The sequence below is a fragment of the Dasypus novemcinctus genome, chromosome 7 (genome assembly GCF_030445035.2).
Source record: "Dasypus novemcinctus isolate mDasNov1 chromosome 7, mDasNov1.1.hap2, whole genome shotgun sequence".
In the NCBI taxonomy this organism is placed as follows: domain Eukaryota; kingdom Metazoa; phylum Chordata; class Mammalia; order Cingulata; family Dasypodidae; genus Dasypus; species Dasypus novemcinctus.
The window spans coordinates 76,293,764-76,316,023 of NC_080679.1; the positions used below are offsets into that span (position 1 = coordinate 76,293,764).

Here is a 22,260-nt window from a genome sequence, read left to right on the forward strand (position 1 = left end):
TAATATTGTGCCACAATCACCACCACCCATTACCAAAACTTTTCCATCACCCAAAACAGAAACTCTGCACCCATTAAGCATGGACTCCTGAATAAGTCAACCAAAGGGGTGCTGATGCAAAATACCAGAAATTGGTTGGTTTTCAAAAGGGCATTTATTTGGGGTAGGAGCTTACAGATACCAGGCCATAAAGCATAAATTAGTTCCCTCACCAAAGTCTATTTGGAGCAAGATGGCTGCCGACTTCTGCGAGGGTTCAGGCTTCCTCGGTTCCTACATTCCTGGGGCTTGCTTTACTCTGGGTTCAAGCTTCCTTTCTTCCTGGGGCTGGCTTCTCTTTCCCCTGCATGCTGACTTCCCGGGGCTCTAGCTTAAGTCTTCAGCATCAAACTCCAACATCAAAACTCCAACAAGAGAAATCCTCCACTCTGTTCTTTGCCATGCCTTTTATCTGTGAGTTGAGTGGGGACTCAACACCCTAATCATAACTCAATCATGCCCAGGTACAGATCAGATTACGATAATAATTCAATATCTATTTTTGGAATTCATAACCATACCAAACTGCTACAACTTCCCATTCCTGTCCCTACCCTCACCTCCTGTTAACTTAAATCTACTTTCCGGCTCTATGAATTTGCTTATTGTAGGTATTAAATCATAAATATTTGTCCTTTAATGTCTGGCTTATTTCACTCAACATGACGTCTGCAAGGTTCACCCATGTTGTAGGATTGTATATCACAACGTTACTTCTTAAATTCGTGTTGTAAGAAGTTCTAAAGGTAAGATTCAAAACTAGATCTTTACCCAGTTGCCTTTTCATCTTTTCCACAATCATCCTTGGACATTAAGAAGCATAGTTATATTTCTTCCAAGCACAAGGTCTGACATTTCACTATATGTAGAACTAAGCATCCTGTTATAATGTGAATACCTAATACCACAAATCCCACCTTGCAGCAAGCTCTGGAGGATGTTCAGTCCTTTCTTATCCTACAATATTCCAGTCCAGCATTAAGATACAGCATGTTTTAAAATGCTACTTCTGGGAGGTGGACTTGGCCCAATGGATGGGGCGTCCGCCTCCAACATGGGAGGTCCGCGGTTCAAACCCTGGGCCTCCTTGACCCGTGTGGAGCTGGCCCATGCGCAGTGCTGATGTGCGCAAGGAGTGCTGTGCCACAAAGGGGTGTCCCCCACGTACGGGAGCCCCATGCGCAAGGAGGGCGCCCCATAAGGAGAGCCGCCCGGCGTGAAAGAAAGTGCAGTCTACCCAAGTACGGCGCCACACATGGAGAGGTGACACAACAAGATGACACAACAAAAAGAAACACAGATTCCCGGTGCTGCTGAAGCGGTCACAGAAGAACATACAGCGAATGGACACAGAGCAGACAACTGGGGCGGAAGGGGGGGTGGAAGGGGGAAGAGAGGAGAGAAATAAATAAAAAATAAAAAATAAAAATAAATCAAATTAGGCCTCAGGTCTGTCAGTTTAGAGAAGAACATATAAAATAGCACCATTGGAATACAATGCAATCAACAAAATCTAGAATATGGAACACTCCATAGGGCAATCAGACCAACAAGTTTCTTTAACAAATAAATTTCAAGAAAAAAGAGGGAAAGTAAACCTATAGAGTAAAAAAAAAAGTGACATCCACTTCCAATCATGTTGGTGTAACTTGTACTGGAATCCCCTCCTGCTTTAAACAACTATGAAAATAGACAAAATATGTGAAGCAACTGTGTTTTGGGACTGGCCATCTGGCAGTGCAGTGAACCTTGGGAGAAAACAAATACACGAGGTGAGCCTACATTGTCCCCTCCACCCCACCAAGCCTAGGACTTCTGCCAGGTAAACTGAGGAGAGACGTCAGGCCGAGGTGTGGCTCACGGCAGTGGCAGGGCTCGGCACACGCCAGGCGCCGGCGTGAGCCAGCCCGGGCGGCAGGCACGGGCGGACGGCCCTCTGCCGAGAGGGGAAACCCGGCGCTTTCCCGCCCTCCCCTCGCTCCCCCGCCACGATCCGGCCGCTGCCTGCGCCTCTCTCTCAACCCCCCACCTCCAGGGGCCTCCTCGAGAGGCCGCCGCCATAGAGGAACCCCCGCGCCTCTTCCCCCCCTCCCACAACACGCAAGTGCAGACATAATCACTGCTTGCCACACCCTTCCCAGCAGGGCGCGGGTGCGCCTGGCAGTCACAGCCTGCCAGCCCCCGGCCCGCCCCTTGCCGGTCCCCCCTCTGCCCCGTCTCCGCCCACTGGCCTGTATAGTGACATCTCCCAGCCATATTAGGGCATAAAGTTCATTCCCACCAATCCACACTCGCCCCAGGCCAGCCCCGCCTCTGCTCCCCCAGACTTATATTTGCAAGCATTTCCTCAATAAACAGACCTGCGCATAGTCCTCATCTCTGTGGCATTCTTCATCGCGTCGCGCGTCCCCACCAAACCTGAGCGGCGAGAAGGGGCCTTGAGGCTTCGTGCCCGCTCCTCCTCCTTCGCCCGCGCGGCGGCCCCATCCGGAGAGCCCGCCCAGCCAGCCTCGCCGGCCCTCCCGGAGGCCCGAAACCGCTCGCAGTTTGGCGCCCAACGTGGGGCAGTCCTCGACGCCAGGCCCCTCGTTCCGCTCAAGGTAGGGACTCTTCGGCGTCCTCCATTCAAACCAGAATGGGTGCTTCGCTTTCCTCCCGTCAGGTCCCACAGGTTCGGGCCCTGGCTGCCCTCTTGGAAACCAACCACGTCAAGGTTTCCGTCCGCCAGCTTCAGTGCTATTGGGACTTGCTTCTCCCGTTCAATCCCTGGCTCACCACCTGCCCGCTCTGGAGTCCTCAGACTTATGCCAGGCTGATTGACCGAGTCACCTCCGCTATGGAGCGTGAAGGCCGATCGTTTCCCCCCGGCCTCCTCCCTGCCCTCGTGGCCATTCGCGCCTGCTTGCAAGGTGTGCCCACCCCTGAGGCCGAGACTTTCCCGTGCGATACTCTGGGTGGCTCCGATAAGGGGAACGCTTGTCAGGAGGATGCTCCCAACAGTGATTCTGACACCGAATCGCTCTCAGCCCAGCTAAACGCCGCCCTCGAACTTAACCCCCTCTGCGCCGCTGATTCTGACTCCGACCAAGATGGTGAACTTCCTCCTTCTTCTTCGCAGAAGAAGGGGAAGTCCACCCAAGATGGCGCACTTCCTCCTTCTTCCTCTCAAAAGAGGAAGAAGTCCCACTCCCCGCCCCTTCCTGCTTCTTCACGGAAGGAACCTCCGCCTCTATACCCTCCCCTTCCTGCCTCGGTGCCATCTTGCCACTACCTGCCCAACCCGGAAACGGAAACGCTGCGTCCGCCATCTTCCGATGATGACCTGGATTTTGAACATGAGCGGCCGCCATCTTATGCACCGCCGCAACCCTTCCTTCACCAAGGGTACCCTTCCCCGCACACTGACGAATTTCTCTTAAAGCCTCCCACCGCTCCGCTCACTGATATGTACCCGCTAAACCCCAACCGTTCTCCGGCGAACCCCCAAGTGTGGGTTCCCTTCTCCCCTAAGGATGTGCAAGCCCTCCATAACGCCATCCGAGAGGACGGGCTCGCTAGTCCCCATGCCCAGGACCTGCTAGAGTGCATGTCCGTTGCCCGCTGCCTTCCTTACGATTGGATCTCCCTCGCAAGGGGTGCTCTCCCATCAGGGCAATTCATCGACTGGCGCGTGCACTTTGCCGCCGAGAATGAAAGACAAATCGCCGAGAACGCCCGCGACGGGACCCCATACCCTCCCAACGTGTTCCTCGGGCTGGGGCGCTTCAGCGCGCCTCAACGCTTTTTGGGCCTTCCTCAAGGCTTCTTTCTCCAGTTGAGGGAATGTGCCCTCCGAGCCTTCCGCAACTGCGCCGCCTCCGCTCCCGAGCCACTCACTAGGCTCTTTCAAAAACCTGAGGAACCATTCGCCGACTTCATGGCGCACGTTCAGGCCGCCACTGAGCGCAAAGTCGTCGGCACACAAGCTCAAACTTCCTTCATTAAGGACATCGTCCAAGAGGGTGCAAACCCAACTTGCAAAGCAATCATCAGACCGTTGAGAGACAAGCCCCTCCATGATTGGGTCCTGGCCTGCTCCGGTGTCAATGTCCAGGCCTCCGCCATGGCCCAGGCCGTCCTCGCTGCCGTCTCAGCCTCCAATGAATGCTTCCGCTGTGGCGAACTTGGTCATTACGCTCGAGAATGTCCCAACAAACCGCGGCCACCACCGAACTTGCCCGAGACAAGCCGTCCGCCACGGGCTCCCTCCACCCCGTGCCCGCGATGTGGAAAAGGGTACCATTGGGCCCGCGACTGCCGTGTCCCTAACACCAGCCGCAAGCCTTTAAACGGCTGTGGGGGCAGGCCTCAGCCCCACAACAAAGAGGCCATGGCAACTCAGCCTCCCCGCCCATGAGAGTACTCTGGTCTGTTCCCATCGCGCCCTCCACCAAACCTCTTCTCTCCATCCAAGTGTCTGGCCGCTGGCTCACAGGGTTGCTTGATACAGGAGCGGAAATTTCCTGCATCCCATTCGATCAGGCCGGCCACCTCCCCCTCACCGATGGGCCCTTGGTTGTTGGGGCCACTGGCCAAGCGCCCTCCCAGCAAGTTGCCCAAGATGTCGTCTGGAGAGATGCTGAGGGCCGTCAAGGAACCTTCCGCCCCCTCGTTCTAAAAGAAATCTCGCAAGTTCTCTGGGGCCGTGATATCCTGCACCAGTCGGGGGCCGTTCTCACTGCGTCGCCACCGCAGCTGCCCCCCCAATAGCTTCGGCCATTGTTCGCGTTCAACCTCCAGCGCCCGTTCCTCTGCGTTGGGATACAGAGGAACCCATTTGGGTGGAACAATGGCCTTTTCCAATCCCTAAACTGGACATTCTCAAGGGACTCGTGAGCGAGCATCTTGGTGCGGGCCACATCGAGCCCTCCACCAGCCCTTACAACTCTCCAATATTCTTCATTCAGAAGAAGAACGGCAAGCCTCGTCTACTCCAAGACTTGAGGGAAATCAACAAACATATCGAGCCTATGGGGTCGCCGCAGCCCGGCCTCCCCCACCCTACAGCCGTCCCTCGGCATTGGTTTGTTGCAGTAATAGACATCAAAGACTGTTTTTTTTCCATTCCACTCCACCCGGCAGATCGGCCAAAATTCGCCTTCACGGTTCCCCAAACCAATCATCGGGAACCAGCACAGCGATACCAATGGCGCGTTTTGCCCCAAGGCATGCGGAATAGTCCCGCCATTTGTCAAATGTACGTGCGGGAAGCCATCCAGCCGCTCGTGAGGTATGCCAACATCATTCACTACATGGACGATTTGCTTATCGCCCATCCCTCCGAGCCAGGTTTGCGCACAGTACTGGAGCGACTCTTAGACCATCTTCAGGATTTGGGTCTCAAAGTCAATGCACAGAAGCTAACAGTCCATCCGCCGTACCAGTTCCTGGGGTTCTTCATCACTTCCACTGTTACACCTCAAACGCCAAAACTTAAAGTGCCCGATTCGCTCACGCTCCATGAACTGCAACAGCTTTGCGGGCAAATCAACTGGGTGCGCTCGGCGCTTTCCCTTACCACACAGCAGCTTCAGCCATTGTTTCAGCTCTTGCGCACTAATGCGCCCGCCCTCGCCAGGACTTCGCAGAAGAATCACCCTCACTCCTGAGGCCAAGGAAGCCCTTCATCAGATCAACTCCGCCCTCGAGCACTGTCAGCTCCAACGGTATGACCCCGAAAAACCGCTATTAGAACTAATCTTGTCCACCCGGGGCACGCCTACTGGCCTTCTTTGGCAGGACGGGCCACTCCTCTGGGTCCATATGGCCAAGAGCAAGCTCAGAAAAATTGGCCCTCAAGCTACCCTATTCATTCAGCTTGCCACAGCCCTGGTCACCCACGCCTCACATCATTATGGGTACCCGCCTGACACCATCGTGTGGCCATTAACTGCTGAACAGACCACTACTTTGCTGCGTAGTTCCATCAACATGCAGGCGCTCATGGAACTCTTTCGCGGGAGCTTCGACAACCACTTTCCACAGCACTGGCTGCTGCAAGGCCTCCCCCTGCTAGATATCGCAGCGCCTAACCATTTCCCCTTTCCGTCCCGCAAACCCCTCCCGGGTGCGGCCATCGTCTTCACAGACGCTTCAAAAACTAAGTTCGCCGCAGTTGTCTACGAGCCTAATGAGCACCAGCCGCGCACTCATGTGCGCCTCCATCAGTCCTCTGTCCAAGTAGCAGAACTGCGAGCTGTCCTTATAGCCCTCCAGCTGAATCCTGATTGCCCCTTGAACATCTTCACCGACAGCCTCTATTGTCTTCAAGTCTGTCAAGTCATCGCCTTTTCGGCGTTTTTTCCACCCGACTTCCCTCCCAATAAGGACATCAATGCCGCTCTTCTGCAGCTCCAGGAGCAGCTTGAAGAGCGCCGGCAGCCTTGGTTCATCACCCACATCCGCAGTCACTCCGGCCTCCCAGGGCCTTTGGCTCATGGCAACCATCTGGCCGATCAAGCCGTCCACCTACTACCAACAGACCCTGCGGGTGCCGCTGCTGCAGTCGGCGATCTTATCAATCAGGCCAAGTTGCTGCAAGCCAGGTTTCATTTTTCAGCCAGAAGCATCCACAAGCTCTTTCCGGACCTGCCAATTCATACTTGCAAGCACCTTGTCCGGTCATGCCGGACCTGTGCCCCGCTGCTGCCTCTTGGACCACTTCAGCCCCAAGGAGTTAATCCTCGTGGACTTCGGCCCAACTCTAGGTGGCAATTGGACGTGACTCATGTTCCTCAATTCGGTCGTTGGAGATACCTTCATGTAGCGATCGACACATTCTCTCATCTGTTATGCTACCGCACTCACGGGAGAAACCGCCAAGCACGCCGTCCAAGCCCTTCGAGAGTCCATCCTCTTCATGGGCGTCCCCTGGGATATCAAAACAGATAACGGGCCTGCCTACCAAAGTGCTTCCTTCGCAGAGTTCCTCAAGCTGTACAACATCACTCACCACTTCGGCATCCCATACAACCCCCAGGGCCATGGCATGGTAGAGCGCACTCATCATTTTCTCAAGTTTCTTATCACTAAGGAGACCAGCAACCATCCACGCCGCACCCCCCGCGACATCATCACCGAGGTTTTAATCCACCACAATTTGATGGCTTTTGACAGCCAGGGGTGCTCACCAGTTCACAAGCACTGGGGGCCTACCTTCCGGGCTACCCCCGCACCGCTCGTCCTCTGGCGCGACCCACAAACATCCAACTGGTGCGGGCCTGCCCCTCTCCTGGCCCAAGGGCGAGGATTCGCCTGCGTCTTCCCAGACTCAGAACCTCAGCCCATTTGGGTCCCCGGACGCCTCGTCAAGCCCTATACCGCCGAGACCCCGGCTGATGCTGACCCTCAAAGTCAGCCGGCCGAACTTTCCACCTGACCCTCCCTTCCATGCTATCATTCATTCTGCTCTTCCCTTCTCCCTGCCCCCCTCAACAACATTCGGCGGGAGTTGTGGGTGGGGGGAAGTGTAGGGTTTTCTCTTCATTCTGTCTCCACAGATGGCCCCTCGTAGCCCACCGCCTGTCCCGAGCACCGGCGATCCAGCCCCGTCAACCCGCCGCCAGCGCCGCCGTCTTCGGCTACTCAACCATCACATGCAGCAGCTCAACATCTCCAACCCTGAGGATCCCCTCCGCTCACAGATCCTGCACCTTCTCCACCGCGCGAAAGAGGCTGCGGCGCAAAGGCCGCTGCCGCCCCCCGGCACCCCTCCCCTCGTTCACATCCTCGTCATCATCCTTCTACTTCTCCTCATAATAGCCCTTGGCGGCTTCCTCTGTGTGCGACGCGCTCTCAGGACACCTCACGACCGCTAGGCCCTCCTTGCCACGGCCGCGCTGGCCCTTATTAAAAAAGAAGGGGGAGATGAGGAGAGACGTCAGGCCGAGGTGTGGCTCACGGCAGTGGCAGGGCTCGGCACACGCCAGGCGCCGGCGTGAGCCAGCCCGGGCGGCAGGCACGGGCGGACGGCCCTCTGCCGAGAGGGGAAACCCGGCGCTTTCCCGCCCTCCCCTCGCTCCCCCGCCACGATCCGGCCGCTGCCTGCGCCTCTCTCTCAACCCTCCCCCTCCAGGAGCCTCCTCGAGAGGCCCCCGCCATAGAGGAACCCCCGTGCCTCTTCCCCCCCTCCCACAACACGCAAGTGCAGACATAATCACCGCTTGCCACACCACTCCCGGCAGGGCGCAGGCGCGCCTGGCAGTCACAGCCTGCCAGCCCCCGGCCCGCCCCTTGCCGGCCCCCCCCCCCTCTGCCCCGTCTCCGCCCACTGGCCTGGATAGCGACATCTCCCAGCCATATTAGGGCATAAAGTTCATTCCCACCAATCCACACTCGCCCCAGGCCAGCCCCGCCTCTGCTCCCCCAGACTTATATTTGCAAGCACTTCCTCAGTAAACAGACCTGCGCATAGTCCTCGTCTCCTTGGCGTTCTTCATCGCGTCGCGCGTCCCCACCAAACCTGAGCGGCGAGAAGGGGCCTTGAGGCTTCGTGCCCGCTCCTCCTCCTTCGCCCGCGCGGCGGCCCCATCCGGAGAGCCCGCCCAGCCAGCCTCGCCGGCCCTCCCGGAGGCCCGAAACCGCCCGCAGTAAACCTTCCAAACTGTGGACTTGGGACGTAGAGTACAAGCAGAGCACAGAACTTTGCTGCTTAGCTAAGGAGGCAGAGAGCAGAAAGCCACGCCTTAGGAGAAAATCCATACACTAGCAGAGCAGGGGAAAAAGCACACTAAGGCCTGCAGGACAAACTGGCTCATTGCCTGTTTTGGTAAATAAAATTTTATTGTAAAGCAGCTGTACTCATTTGTTTACATACTATAATTGGGACAGAGGCCTGATGGCCCACAAAGCCTTAAGTATTTACTATCCGGCCCTTTAAGAAAAATGTTTGCCAACCCCAGTACTAGAGAAAGGTTCACATCCTAAAACAAAGGACAAAACACAAATAGATCCATCCTAACAAAGAATAAAAAAGATGTCAGTAATTTAACTGCCTGCCAGAACAAAACTCAACACACTTTAAAAGGAAAACAACACAATTCCCACAAGGCATTATCCATTATGTCACACATACAATTTAATATCACATGACATGGCAAAGAAGCAGGAAAACATAACCCAGAATCAAGAAAATAAAAAGCAGTCAATAAAACAGAAACAGACACTGAGATGACCCAGATGATAAAATTAAGGAGCAAGGATTTTTAAACAACTATTTTAAATCCATATGTTCAAGTACTTTAAGGAAATGATGAACATAATGAGGGAACATGTGGGAATCTCAACAGGAAAGGGAAATTTTTAAAAAAGGGCAAATGAAAATTCGAGAACTGGTATCTATCATGTATGAAAAAAAAAAGGTTCCCTATCTTTTAGAAATACATAATGAAAAATGTATAAATGAAATGACACCATAGCTGGGATCCAGCTTAGGGAAGGGGAAGAGGCTGGGGGTATAGATGAAACAAGAGTGGCCATGGGAGATGACTACTGTAATTAGATGACGTATATGTGGGAATTCAGTAATTGTTCTATTTTTGTGTAAGTTTGAAATTTTCCATATTAAAAAGCTAAGACAGAAAAGAAAAAGAAAACCTAATTTCCACCAGAACAAGCTGCCTTAACTGTAAACTGAGTTGTTCAAACGAAGCTCTGCAAACATATTATTTCTTTCCTATCTTTGCCAAATTCCTTAAGATACATACTATCCATTTTACATTTTCTAATACAGATCTCTAATACTTTGAGAGAGAAGAGGAAGGCATTCCATAAAAACTGTGAACATATGGGTGGATGTCATTTCTTCTCTAGGTACATAAAAATATAAACTCACGCATACATACACACAGATACGGGTATTTGATTTTATAAAATGGGATTATATTAAATTGTTCTATAATCTGATTTTTCTTCCAAATAATATGTTGTATATTCCATGTCAACAAATACAGATCAACATCATCTTTTTTAAATGATGGCATAGCATTTATCATTAAGGGTCTACATGTCCTGTACTATGCACTGAAATTTCACAATTTCAGTGAAAGACAGGAGCTATCTGTGTTATAGAAAACTGTCTCAGGCCGAGGAAGAGCATAAGAGAATATATGGCTTTTGGAACATATATGATGTTAGGGACTTTAAGGCCATGGTTGTATCTATATATGTCTAATCTATAGAGTAACAAGCCATATAAGAGAGTTGGAATGGATTTATTAAAAAATATCATGCAGCAAAAATCCATTTCCACTCTCTGTCAACATGAATATAATTTGTCACAGAAAGCTACTTATTAACATTAGCAGTTTCAAAATCACAATGGATCGCATTCCAAGGGCTTAATTGTAAGTTGGTTTAGCAGAAGAGAGGATACATTTTCCTATAGAAATTATAAAACATAGTAAGTCAGTTGACAAAAGAGTAAAGTACTTAATTCATGATGTACAACAGCCCTCCCCTACCTGGAGATTAAATCATTGAAAAACCACTATGAAAAGAGACAGCTCAGTGGAGGAATCTAAGGCCCTAAGCAAAACTAGGATCACAAGGGAAAAAAGCCCTTTACAAATATTTCTTACATTTGTTAAAATAAAAGAGATAAAAATAAGCAACTGAAATACTAATACTATTATACACATCTTAAATTATGGTAATAGGAGTACCATATAAGTAATATTCACTTATTATTCTTTGGTCATGGCAATCTTAAAGATGTTCCTTTGCCATATTATAAATGACAGACATTTTACCTTATTGCAGAGAATACGCATAGAAATAAAAGATATTTTTCATCCTGGGTCTGGTCCCAGTCAAATACTCAATGCCTTCTGGATTTCTTTTTTCATACACTGAAAATTTTTTACTGTTTTGGATAATAAAAGTGTTATCTATTCAGTGTATATAATCCAGACATCGCAGTTATAAAGAAAGTGATGGTGAAAAGAGAAAAAGAAAAGGAAAAATCAGCCCAATCACACCATCTAGAAATAACATCTAGGAACAACATTCCAGATACCTCATTATGCATATATATACATATGAAGACACAGATTTGTAACTTTACATAAATTGGGTCATATTATACTGTTCTATACCCTGTCTTTTTCTCTCAATGTATATCAACCACTCTAATCTAAAGTACATCTAGAGAAGTGGATGTGGCTCAAGTGATAGGGTATGCCGACCATATGGGAGGACTTGGGTTCGATCCCTGGGGCCTCCAGGTGAAAAAGAAGAAGAGAAAGTGTGCCTGCATGGCAAGCCAGTGCTTGCGTGACGAGCCAGTGCCTGCTTAGCAAGCTGAGTACCCACGCAGTGAGCCAGTGCCCACACAAGTGAGTCACACAGCAAGATGATGACACAACGAAAGAGAGACGAAGGTGACAGTCAAGGTGAAGTGCAGCAGAACCCAGGAACTGAGGTGGCGCAGCTGACAGGGAACCTCTCTCTATATCAGAGCTCCCCAGGATTGAATCACAGTGAATCCTAAAGGAGAAAAAATGAGCAGAGAAGACCAAAAAAAAAGACAAATAGATACAGAAGATGACACAGTGAATGGATACAGAGAGCAAAAAAACAGCAGGGTAGGAGGAGGAAGAGGAGAAGGGGGGAAAAGTTAAAAAATAAAAAATAAAAAAAAGTACATCTACATCAACTTTTTTAAATATACAAAGCATTCCATTGATGGATGAGCCATAATTTCTTTACCATTCTCTTATCAATGGGCACTTCAGATTCTGTCCAATATTTCCCAATTATTATAAGGTTACGTTCTTATTCATACATCTTTGCATACTCATCCTATCACTTTCTTTTTTTTTTAAAGATTAAAAAAATTTTTTTTAAGTTATTTCTCTCCCCTCCCTCTCCCTGCCAGTTGTCTGCTGTGTCCATTCGCTGTGTGTTCTTCTATGTCCGCTTGTATTCTTGTCAGCAGCACTGAGAAACTGGTCTCTTTTTTGTTGTTGTTGCATCATCTTGCTGTGTTAGCTCTCTGTGTGTGGCACCACTTCTGGGCAGGCTGCACTGCGCTTTTTTCACACGGGGCAGCTGTCCTTACGGGGAGCACTCCTTGTGCGTGGGGCTCCCCTGGCACGGCACTCCTTGCGTGCATCAGCACTGCACATAGGCCAGCTCCACACGGGTCAGGAGGCCCTGGGTTTGAACCCTGGACCTCCCATGCAGTAGGTGGATACTCTATCAGTTGAGCCAAATCCTCTTCCCCCGATCATTTTCTTAGAAGAAATTAATGGAAGAAGAATAGCTACGTAAAAGGTATGCACATTAGATACCTTGATACATTTTGCCCAACAGCCTTCTGGAAAGGCCCAACTGTTTCACACACTAACTGTACCTTTCTGCTTGGACTTTCTGCTGGACTTGCCACAGTCTGCCCCTCTTGTCTCTCACAGGCTTCAGCTCCCTCTGTATGAACTGTGGGAGGGCAGAAGGCAACTCAAAGGTCCAAAGATTTTCTTCGATTAGCTTCCTTCATCTCTGCCAAGGCTACACCGTCTAAACCTTAAGTGTTTCTCTTTTAGATTTCTTTCCTTCCCCATTCCCAACCTCTTTTTTTCTAGTTATCTCCAATTAGTGTGCCTCACAATTCAAATTACCTAGAATGAAATTCTCACAGTGACCACAAAAGAAATACAGAAGTAAAACTGACTGAATATTATTCTTGGAAGGAGTTTGGACATAAAAAAGAAGAAAAAAACAGGCAAAACCTCACTATCTTAGCCTGTTGTGTGAAGAAAACTGACATTCAAGAATAAGTTTCTCTTTAGGCCTATCATATAACTTTTGAGCACAGTATTTCTATAGGAGGCTTTATTCTGAGGGCCTTTCATTCATAGGAAACAGACTACCTACCAGGTAGGCACTATGCTCTGGGCTCTGAGGAGACAGACAAAATGAAGATCTTTTTGCTTGTAAGAAGCTCACATTCTAGTAGGGGAGACAGATGTGTAAAGAAGCGCTGTTGAGATAAGCGTACAAACTTTGATACAGGGTGGTAAGTGTGATAAAGGTATGTCCTAAGTGCTAAGTGGCTTAGTTCTGCCTGGGCAGAGACAAAGAAAGCATCACGGGAGAGGTGATACTGAAGCGCGGCCTTGAAGGGTGAATGGTTTGCCAGGTGAAAAAGGCCAGCACAGGCAGAGCAAGGGCATGAGCAGAAGCGTGGAGGCACACTAATGGTAAACCTTAGCAGAAATGGGAGGAAGGAGAAGAAGTGGCAGATGAGGCTGAAAAGATATTATGGGGTCAGATTGGGAAGGAGTTAGCCTTCCACACTATGGGGCTCAGACTTCTCAATGAGAAGTTACTGGAAAATTGTCAGTGGAAAAGCATCATCATCAGATCTGAATTTTAGGAAAAATAATTCTGATTGCGGAGCTGAGGGTAGATTAGGGAAGTAATCAGTTATGAGGCCCTGTCTAGGCAAGGGATGATGACTTGTATCCAGGTCACATAGAAAAGTAAAGGGATCCAAGAAATGGGATTTACTGGTCCACTGGAAGCTGAAGGGAATGGTATGGTCCAACAGAATTCAAATGCTTTTCCTTGGGTTCTGATTCAATGGTGATGCCATTGGTGGAGATACAGTAGATAGAAAAAGGAGCAGAGATGTGAAGAAAAACAGTTATTTCCAAGTTGGACATGTTGAGTTGGAGGGGCCTGTAGGACATTGGGGAAAATGTATCTGGCAGAGAACTGGCATTGAAGCCTGGTGCTCAGTCCCAGGGAACATAATGTTGATTTTTTTTTTAACTGTAGAGAATTTATAATCACTGAGGTGGATAAGTTGGTGGCTTGGTGACAACAGAGTAATCAGGAAGAGGATTTGGGACAGTATCCTGGGACAGTGGATATTTAGAAGCCTGAGAGAAGAGGAGCCAAGTAAAAGTTCAGGAAAATCAGAGAGAGGAGACAAGCTAGGAAAAGGCAGTCTCATAAAAGAAAAGGAACCAGAATTCAAAGGAGACAAGATGCCCCCTAACTTGCCTTCCCATAGTCACTGGGCAAAAGATCCTAGGTAGTGGCTTCAGGCACTAGAACAGGGATTTCAGCGAAGTGGTGGCTGGGAAACATTAAGCCCTGGGGCCCCGGAGTAGGGATTCTGTACCATGAGCCTAGGATTTCCTGCCTGTGCTAATACCTGGGAATACCAGGCTCTTGTAGTTTCCTCTCTTGGTTCCAAGAGACTGACTTGTCTCTTCCCCCGTTCTGCTGCCACTACTCAGTTTCTACCCATCTCTTAGCTCATGATGGAAGAGAACAAGTCTTAACAGCTTTTCATTTCAGTATACTTTTAATGAGCTTAAGGCACTGTGCTAGTAAAGAGAGATATATCAAGAGAGGTAAATTGGTGCTCTTTTCACAAGGCTGCACTCTCATATTGGTCATCACTCTTCCATCCAACCAGTCCAAACTGCTGCCTACCTCACCTTTACCTTACACGTCTCACCTTAGAGCTTCCTGTGGCTCCTTACTTACGCCTATTAACACCGATACTGAAATCTATCCCTCTATCAACCTTCTCCCTTTCTGAAAGCATCTTCCTCTTCATTCCTCACACATATTATACTTGTCTTGTTTCACCTGATCTTTGCACATTGATTTCTTTGGAGAGACCACATAGGAAGTACAGAGGAATGAGCCTTTTAAAATTTCAGTCACGTTCAGATGCACATTCTGCCTCTGACCAGCTGTATGAGCCTCACTTTCCTTGTCTGCAAAGCTTAACAATTCCTAACTTGTTTAAAAAACAGCTAAACAGTATCAGGTATTTAAAAGGCACTTAATAAAAAGGTAGTTGCTCCTAAGAAAGTATAACTGAGGATTAAGAATAATAAATTATGATTAAATCATTATAGACATGCCTTTATATTATTAAATAGCAAAAGATTAATACCTGAAATTATTGAAGTTGCCTATAGCGGTCCCTCCCCTCTAGCCAGCTCACTCTAGACTTAACCGCACCCACCATGTCGGTAATTCTAGACTGAGCTCACCCCTGTGTAAGCTTATCATCGGGATGGTAACCACTCCACCCTCCTCTGTTTAAAATCCATATGGAAAACCTTGTGACTGACCTCCACTCTGTACTTTCCTATCTCAAAACGTTGATCCCCGAAAAAGATTTAACTCTGTGACTCCCCCTGGTTTGTTCAACTCCCTTATTTCCTCTTTTTTTTAAGATTTATTTTTATTTATTTCCCCTTCCACCCCACCCCAGTTGCCTGTTCTCTGCTGTGTGTTCTTCTTTTTGCCCGCTTCTGTTGTTGTCAGCAGCAGGGGAATCTGTGTTTCTTTTTGTTGAGTCATCTTGCTTTGTCAGCTCTCCGTGTGGGCGGCGCCATTCCTGGGCAGGCTGCACTTTCTTTTGCGCTGGGCAGCTCTCCTTACGGGGCACACTCCTTGCACGTGGGGCTCCCCTACGAGGAGGACACCCCTGCGTGGCAGGGCACTCCTTGCGCGCATCAGCACTGCGCATGGGCCAGCTCCACATGGGTCAAGGAGGCCCAGAGTTTGAACTGCGGACCTCCCGTGTGGTAGACAGACGCCCTAACCACTGGGCCAAGTCCGCCACCGCCATCCCCTTATTTCCTTAATGTTTATTAACAAAGGAACCTATGTCCAGCTCCACACCAATTATTGATTAGCACCCTGATGTTATAAAATATTAGAATTTCTGCATATCGGGGAAGTAGTTTTGGGGCTAAGGCAACTGACCTTTCTTTTTCTTTTTTCTTTTTTTTAAGATTTATTTATTTATTTATTTCTCTCCCCTTTCCCCCCTCCCCGGTTGTCTGTTCTCTGTGTCTATTTGCTGCATCTTCTTTGTCTGCTTCTGTTGTCATCAGCGACACGGGAATCTGTTTCTTTTTGCTGTGTCATCTTGTTGTGTCATTTCTCCATGTGGGGGGCGCCATTCTTGGGCAGGCTGCACTTTCATTGGTGCTGGCCGGCTCTCCTTATGGGGCACACTGCTTGTGTGTGAGACACCCCTGTGAGGCACGGCACTCCTTGTGTGCATCAGCACTGTGTGTGGGCCAGCTGCACACGGGTCAAGGAGGCCCGGGGTTTGAACCTGGGACCTCCCATGTGGTAGACGGACGCCCTAACCACTGAGCCAAGTTGGCTTCCCCTGACCTCCTTTTTTTTTTTTTTTTAAAGATTTATTTATTTATTCATTCCTCTCCCCTTTCCCTCCCATTCCCACCCCCCCACCCCAGTTGTCTGTTCTCTGTGTCTATTCGCTGCATCATCTTCTTTGTCCGCTTCTGTTGTTGTCAACGGCTTGGGAATCTGTGTTTCTTTTTGTTGTGTCATCTTGTTGTGTCAGCTCTCTGTGTGTGCAGCACCATTCCTGGGCAGGCTGCACCTTCTTTCGCGCTGGGTGGCTCTCCTTATGGGTGCACTCCTTGCATGTGGGGCTCCCCTACGCAGGGGACACCCCTGCGTGGCAGGGCACTCCTTGCGCTCATCAGCACTGCCCATGGGCCAGCTCATGTGACCGCCTTTCTTGACCAACCAAATAAACTTTATCTCTCTTTGGTGTCTCAGGAATTGGCTTTAAAGTTGCTTGGGGAGGAAAGAACACGCTTTTGCTCTGCATCAATTACAATATTTTCCTCACAGGATTGTTATTCCCATATAACACTATCCCCTCAAAAATTATTAGTTTCCCTCTTCCCTCTGTTCTTGAAACAACTTCCTAGTTCTTTCCAATAATGATTCAGAATGTAGTTTCAAATCTAACAAAGGTTTCTCTAATTCAGCTGCAAAAGTATTTGTTTATTTACTAAAATCTCACTACTCAAGCTGGATCGCATGGATTTGGAGCAACACAGACCTCATTTCCTTCTCTCCTTAACCTCATAACTCCCTGGAAATGAACAATCACTTTTTGCAACTTCCCCAAAAAGTTTTGTACCATGCCAAAAGAACAGTTGTGGAGAAGGAAACTGGGTGCCCAGGGTGTCAAGAACTCAGGTGTTCCAGAGGTACTGTAGGCTTCAGTGCTTTGCTGTCGGAATAAGTAAGTTTGCTACACTAATCATAGACGTGAAGTGAGGGAGGGGGTAGGACTTCGGGCAACATCCCGTAAATCTCATGGAAGGACTGAAAGTAGATGCCACGCGATGAAGTGGTCCAGGCGAGAGACGCGTGGACAAATGAGGGTGCTCGTGCGGCGCGTGAGTGTCATCGTGTGTGCCTACGTGTATCACTAAGACGGAGTGTACATTCGTGTGCGCCAGGATGTCTGGGCGCGGGTTTCATCCCTTCCAACCCCGGTGCGTGGGCAGCAAGCTACCCCGCGAAGCCTGGCCGGACTGTCCTCCGGGTGCTTACCTCTGCGGACGAACAGGTGGACGCCGCTGGGCGCCGCCATGTTGGCGCGCGTCACGTGGTCGAGAGCCCGCTCGCCGCCCCGCCCGCGCGGCCCGAGCGCCCGCCCAGGCGCAGCCCTGCCTGAGGCCCGAGGCGCCGGGGCCGCGGGCGGGGAGCGCGCGTGCGCGCGGGGGGCAGATTGCGGGAGTCCTGGTCCCGCGGCGGCTACCGCGCCGGGGCCAACCCGGGGACCCGCTGCCGGCCGAGCCCGCTCCGGCTCTGAGAGGCGGGCTCCAGCCGCGGCTCGAGCGCACTCGCCAAGCCCCGGTGCCCAGGTGGGATGGAAGAAGGCTGTCAGGTAAGCATGGTATCCAGTATTTATAGCATCAAGGTTTTGGTGCATGGAAACGTGAAGTTGGGAGGAAAAAATATAAAAATATAAAGCACGATCCAGCATTCAATATAGACGCTTTGCAACGGCTGCCACTTTGTTGCAAATTGTTTCCCTGGATTCAGTCGAAAGGTAAAATCTGATTCAAAGCCACCAGCTGCCACTTTGCTGCCCCAGAATCTACATTACTCAGCAGAGAGACTCCAGACGAGATAAAATCTGTGTGCGGCTGCAAAAATCTATTCTAGATGCCACAGTGAGTATGTAGTGTGGCCAGGGGACTTCTCTTTCCCCAAGGATCCCCTCCCACTCGGCAATATTAACTGGAGTCTTAATACTAAATTTGCCGTTTAAGAATGAGAGGATGACGCCTGTCAATCGCGCTGCCAAGAGATGAAGCCGACAGAAAGCCCATTACGAGTCAGGTGAGGGAGCTGGTGTACTCCTCGTGATGACGGTGCCCATTTTCATCAAATTCACCCTTCCTCTTTCCTGGGGTAGATTTCCATCCCGTCGTGGACCAAGTATCATTCATCTTGTAGCCTCGTTGCCCAACACAGATCCTGGCATCCCAGAAATGGCTGGTGAAGGAACTGAACGCTCCGTGGAACCGTACGAAGCAAGACTGTTACAGCTGCCCAGATTTTAAATGCAGTAAAGATTGATAAGGATTCGGTGTGAATGTGTGATGTCTCCTAATTAACTTTTAAGAGTTTATTTAACTACACACTGGAAGAATCCAGACAATTCTTCCTTACCCTCTCAACACACACCAGCCCCACTCTCCAGTTAACCACTGTGCATCATTGCAGACCTTTGCCCTTTACAGGCAAAGATGTGTAAAAATGAATCATATGCTTACTGTTATATCTTGTTCTTTGCCCCCATCATAAACGTCAGATCTCAGAACACAGCACAAGCTCATTCTTAATGACTGCATAGCCCTGATGTTTTTACTTTTAAGTAGAATGAATTTTGGCAGTTCTTTAGAAGACGTTGTATACCCCTTGGAGACTAAATTTTGCTTTCTGAGTTACCTTGAAAGATAAGGTGAAGTAATTTTCTCCACCAAGGTAAATAAGATTACAAGTATGAGAATAAAATGTACTCCTTCTCCAGGTCACTTCAAGCCTCACCTGTTCCTAACTCAGGTAGATTCAGGGAGAGGGCTGCGGCATGATAGTAGCTCTTACTATTGTAAAACTGACACCAGTGATCTCAGTGCAGCAAAGGCGCTTGGGAGTTAGCTGAGCACCGTCTCAGAAGTGTGTGGAAAAATGAAACCTGGAAACCCTAGCAAAATGTCAGAAGGCAGTAAGCCCCATTTCAGACACATCTAAAACCCTTGGAAAACAAATGTGCAGCATATCCCCCTGTAACAAGAGGAAAAGGAAAACTATGAGGACTCAGGGGATACCAGCATAGTGGAACGCAGTGAGGAAATGCCCAATACATTCAGCATAAAATGTGGGTATCTAGGATGAACTAGAAATGAGTAAGCTGTGAGCTCACACAGGTGATATAGCTTATCTGCTGATCCTTAATTTGGCTTCTCTCACACCACAGCCTTCTGACATTAGCAGGATTAGAAGCTGCCAGCATCTGTCCTCCAAAATCATCAGGTTATGACATATCTGTGTACTGACCAATAGGATGAAGGGTCAGACCACTGCCAACTAAAGATCTCTCGCAGTTCTAACATTCTGTGACCCTGGGCATCCAAAGCATTAGATGCTTTTATTTATATAAAATAAACCACTACTGAGTTGTTTTCTTCTCTCCTCCATGTCTGCCCGTCTTTCCATCTGTGGAATGAATGAATTTTGGTATAGAATTTCATTGATTTGACTCTCACTGCTATTCAGATTTTGTACTTGGGACTCTTGAATAAAAAAAATTGAATAATTTTTCAAAGCCAGGGTTCAAGAAAGAACTTCATAATACCTTCAGTTTCTACGTCCAAAAATTCATTCTTGAATGTTAAAACCTTTTTTAATTGTGATTAATTCTTGTTTTATAGGTCTTTTACCTTAACTGTTAAAAGATCATGTGCTTAACTCCTCTTTTTTTAATTTTTAAATCTTTTTATGTATTTACAAAAGAAAGAAATTTTCATCTTTATATTTTCTGGAAAGTTGTTTCCTTCCTTCTTCATCTCTTTAATGGAATTTTACTATGGACTTGACCATATAAGTTTTTCAAGAGTTGTCTATAGGTATATAATATAGCTTAAATTATGCAGGTTTCTGTTAATATTCATATTTTTAAACGTTTTAGGGGAATATGTGACATGAAGTGAATCCCTTTGAAATTAAATTTTGTTTTGTAATGCGTTATCCTGTATAATTTGTTTCAAAAATTTGGGTTTTTGAATACTTATTAGGATTACCTATAATGAAGCATACTTAAAAATAGATGATAAAATAGACACTATGGTGCTTCCTTTCCATAGAAGAAAATAGTTTTATATGAACATGCTGTAAAACTAACTGAAATAATATGATCTTGCCTCCTGGGCACTAAGCAGGTCCTGTAAGAAAACATAGCTTTTAAAATTTGTTTTCAGGATCGTTTCTTAGCTTTTACCCTGTGGCATGAGAAGAATATTTCTAATTCTGTCTATAATTTGTCCAGTTTTAGTGTGGGAAAGTCCATTTAATTATTTATTTTTCAAGTCAAATGAACTTTCTTTCTGGGTACTAGGAGTTCTGCATAAATGCAATCTGCACTTGCAACAGGGACCCCACTCAGTTAATTATTGTTAAAGTTAGGGTCTAGCTTCAAATGACTGTATGATCAGGCAGGTAGTTTCTAGGGCATTCTCTTAGCCAACTTGCTGGCATAATGTCATGTTTCCTATACCAATCATTTGAGACAATCAAGGACATGGTATTGGGTAACCTAGGGTGCTCTTAGCGAAAATGTGTAACTACTCCAGGTTTGGTGGGGAAAAGTAATGCCATATTTGAGACAACTGTGAGAAACCACGTGGATTTCTTTCTGCTGCCCGTGCCCTGTTTCCTTCTCTATAAGCAGAGGCAAGTGCCAAGAGGGAGTCAACAGGTGGGGTGGGGAGTGGGGGCTTTAGCTGTATGTATCTCTCATGCTGCTCCCATTTTTTACTAGTCCAATGACATTTTTCTCATTCGTATAATCCCTATGTAAATGAAACTTTAAATCCTACCCTCTTCCAACCGGATTGCCTTACCTGAGCCCCTCCTCCATTGAAATTCTGAAGATTTCAGGGATCTACAGCCATTGCTACTCATACCTCAGACTGATTCCGAGAATAGCAAGCTGCACCCTCCTGAGCAGGCTACCAGGAAATGGGGTATAGAATGGGACCAGACAAGGCTAACTTAGCTGCAGGCTAAGACCAAAACATTGTCCTAAGGGAGATGTTGATCTCAGGTCCAGTCTAGCCAGCATCCATTTCAAGCTGATTCAACTCCTTAACTCACGATATTGTAGGAGATTTTAAACAGTAGCAATGCTTCAACATAATAGTCTGTTTAGGAGCATAGACTATTACTGTTTTTGGAGCAGTTGCCCACCTGGAGTGGTGGCAAGGGCAATGGAGGAGAGAGAGGTTAGGTGTAGGAAGGGCATTGGGAAAAGTTGTCCCAGACTCCAGTCACCGATGCATTAGAGCTTTCTGGTATACTGCTTGCTGTGGTCAGGGTTGGCTTTGGAACTGCAGGGTTGCAGGGATAAGGCTTTCCTGACCTCATCTCTTGAAACTGGTTCTGAGGGAAGTCGGGTTAAAGCAGAAGTGTGCTTGGAGACTAAAGAGAAATTTGTACCATTAGAGGCTGCCATCTGTTCCCAAATTTATAATCCTTGGAAAACCTAACACCTCTTCTATACTTCTGAAGAGTGAAGAATTCCATTCACAGTTTGAAAGAAAGGCCAAAAGTTTCTAAGAGAATTTAGTGATCCATCAGCCAATCAATAAATGTTTAAGTGCCTACTCCATGCTCTTACACAAGAAGATATGATATTATATTGTCTTTGCTCTTAATAAATTAACTGGCAAGCTGAGAATTAGTGGCTTACAAGATTGTCCATAAAGAAGTACTAAATTATACCTTTGAGACTATAAGCCCCATTGCAGCAGTACCAGGTATGACCATCCCTTGCTGCCACGAATTGAGAAAAAAAGATGAACTCTAATTAAATTCCCAGGAAATTACACCTGTTTAACCTCCTTTGCATTGTGCAAAGATGAAGGTGAGAGAAAGGGAAATCCTTCAGCATCACTAATCTGTGCTTATAAAAGAAGAAAAAGGATTCTTCTTGTGGGAATAAAAGAGAAAAAAGAAACTCTTCAATTTTTCCTTCTTTTTACACATGTAGTATGTGTTTGTTGAAAAATATTCCAAAAATATAGAAATGTGGGACGCAAATGTAGCTCAGTGGTTGAGCGCCTGCTTCCCATGTATGAGGTCTGGGGT

The 22,260-nt window shown here is 48.0% G+C and overlaps 2 protein-coding genes across 3 annotated transcripts in view; one reads left to right on the plus strand and one right to left on the minus strand.

The window, feature by feature from the left end:
* The window catches only part of METAP1D (methionyl aminopeptidase type 1D, mitochondrial), a 108,115-nt gene extending 90,628 nt beyond the window's left edge, over window positions 1-17,487 (minus strand). The window contains exon 1 of the mRNA XM_004450035.3: window positions 17,437-17,487. Coding sequence (XP_004450092.2) covers window positions 17,437-17,476 — 40 coding nt within the window. The 5' untranslated portion in view covers window positions 17,477-17,487. The remainder of the gene's footprint in view (window positions 1-17,436) is intronic.
* Window positions 17,488-17,542: 55 nt separating this feature from the next.
* The window catches only part of SLC25A12 (solute carrier family 25 member 12), a 217,837-nt gene continuing 213,119 nt past the window's right edge, over window positions 17,543-22,260 (plus strand). Inside the window, exon 1 of one of the 2 annotated variants that reach the window (XM_058300643.2) lies at window positions 17,543-17,773. In XM_058300643.2, coding sequence (XP_058156626.1) covers window positions 17,756-17,773 — 18 coding nt within the window. In that variant the 5' untranslated portion in view covers window positions 17,543-17,755. The remainder of the gene's footprint in view (window positions 17,774-22,260) is intronic. The other variant, XM_071216300.1, reaches the window with a different exon arrangement.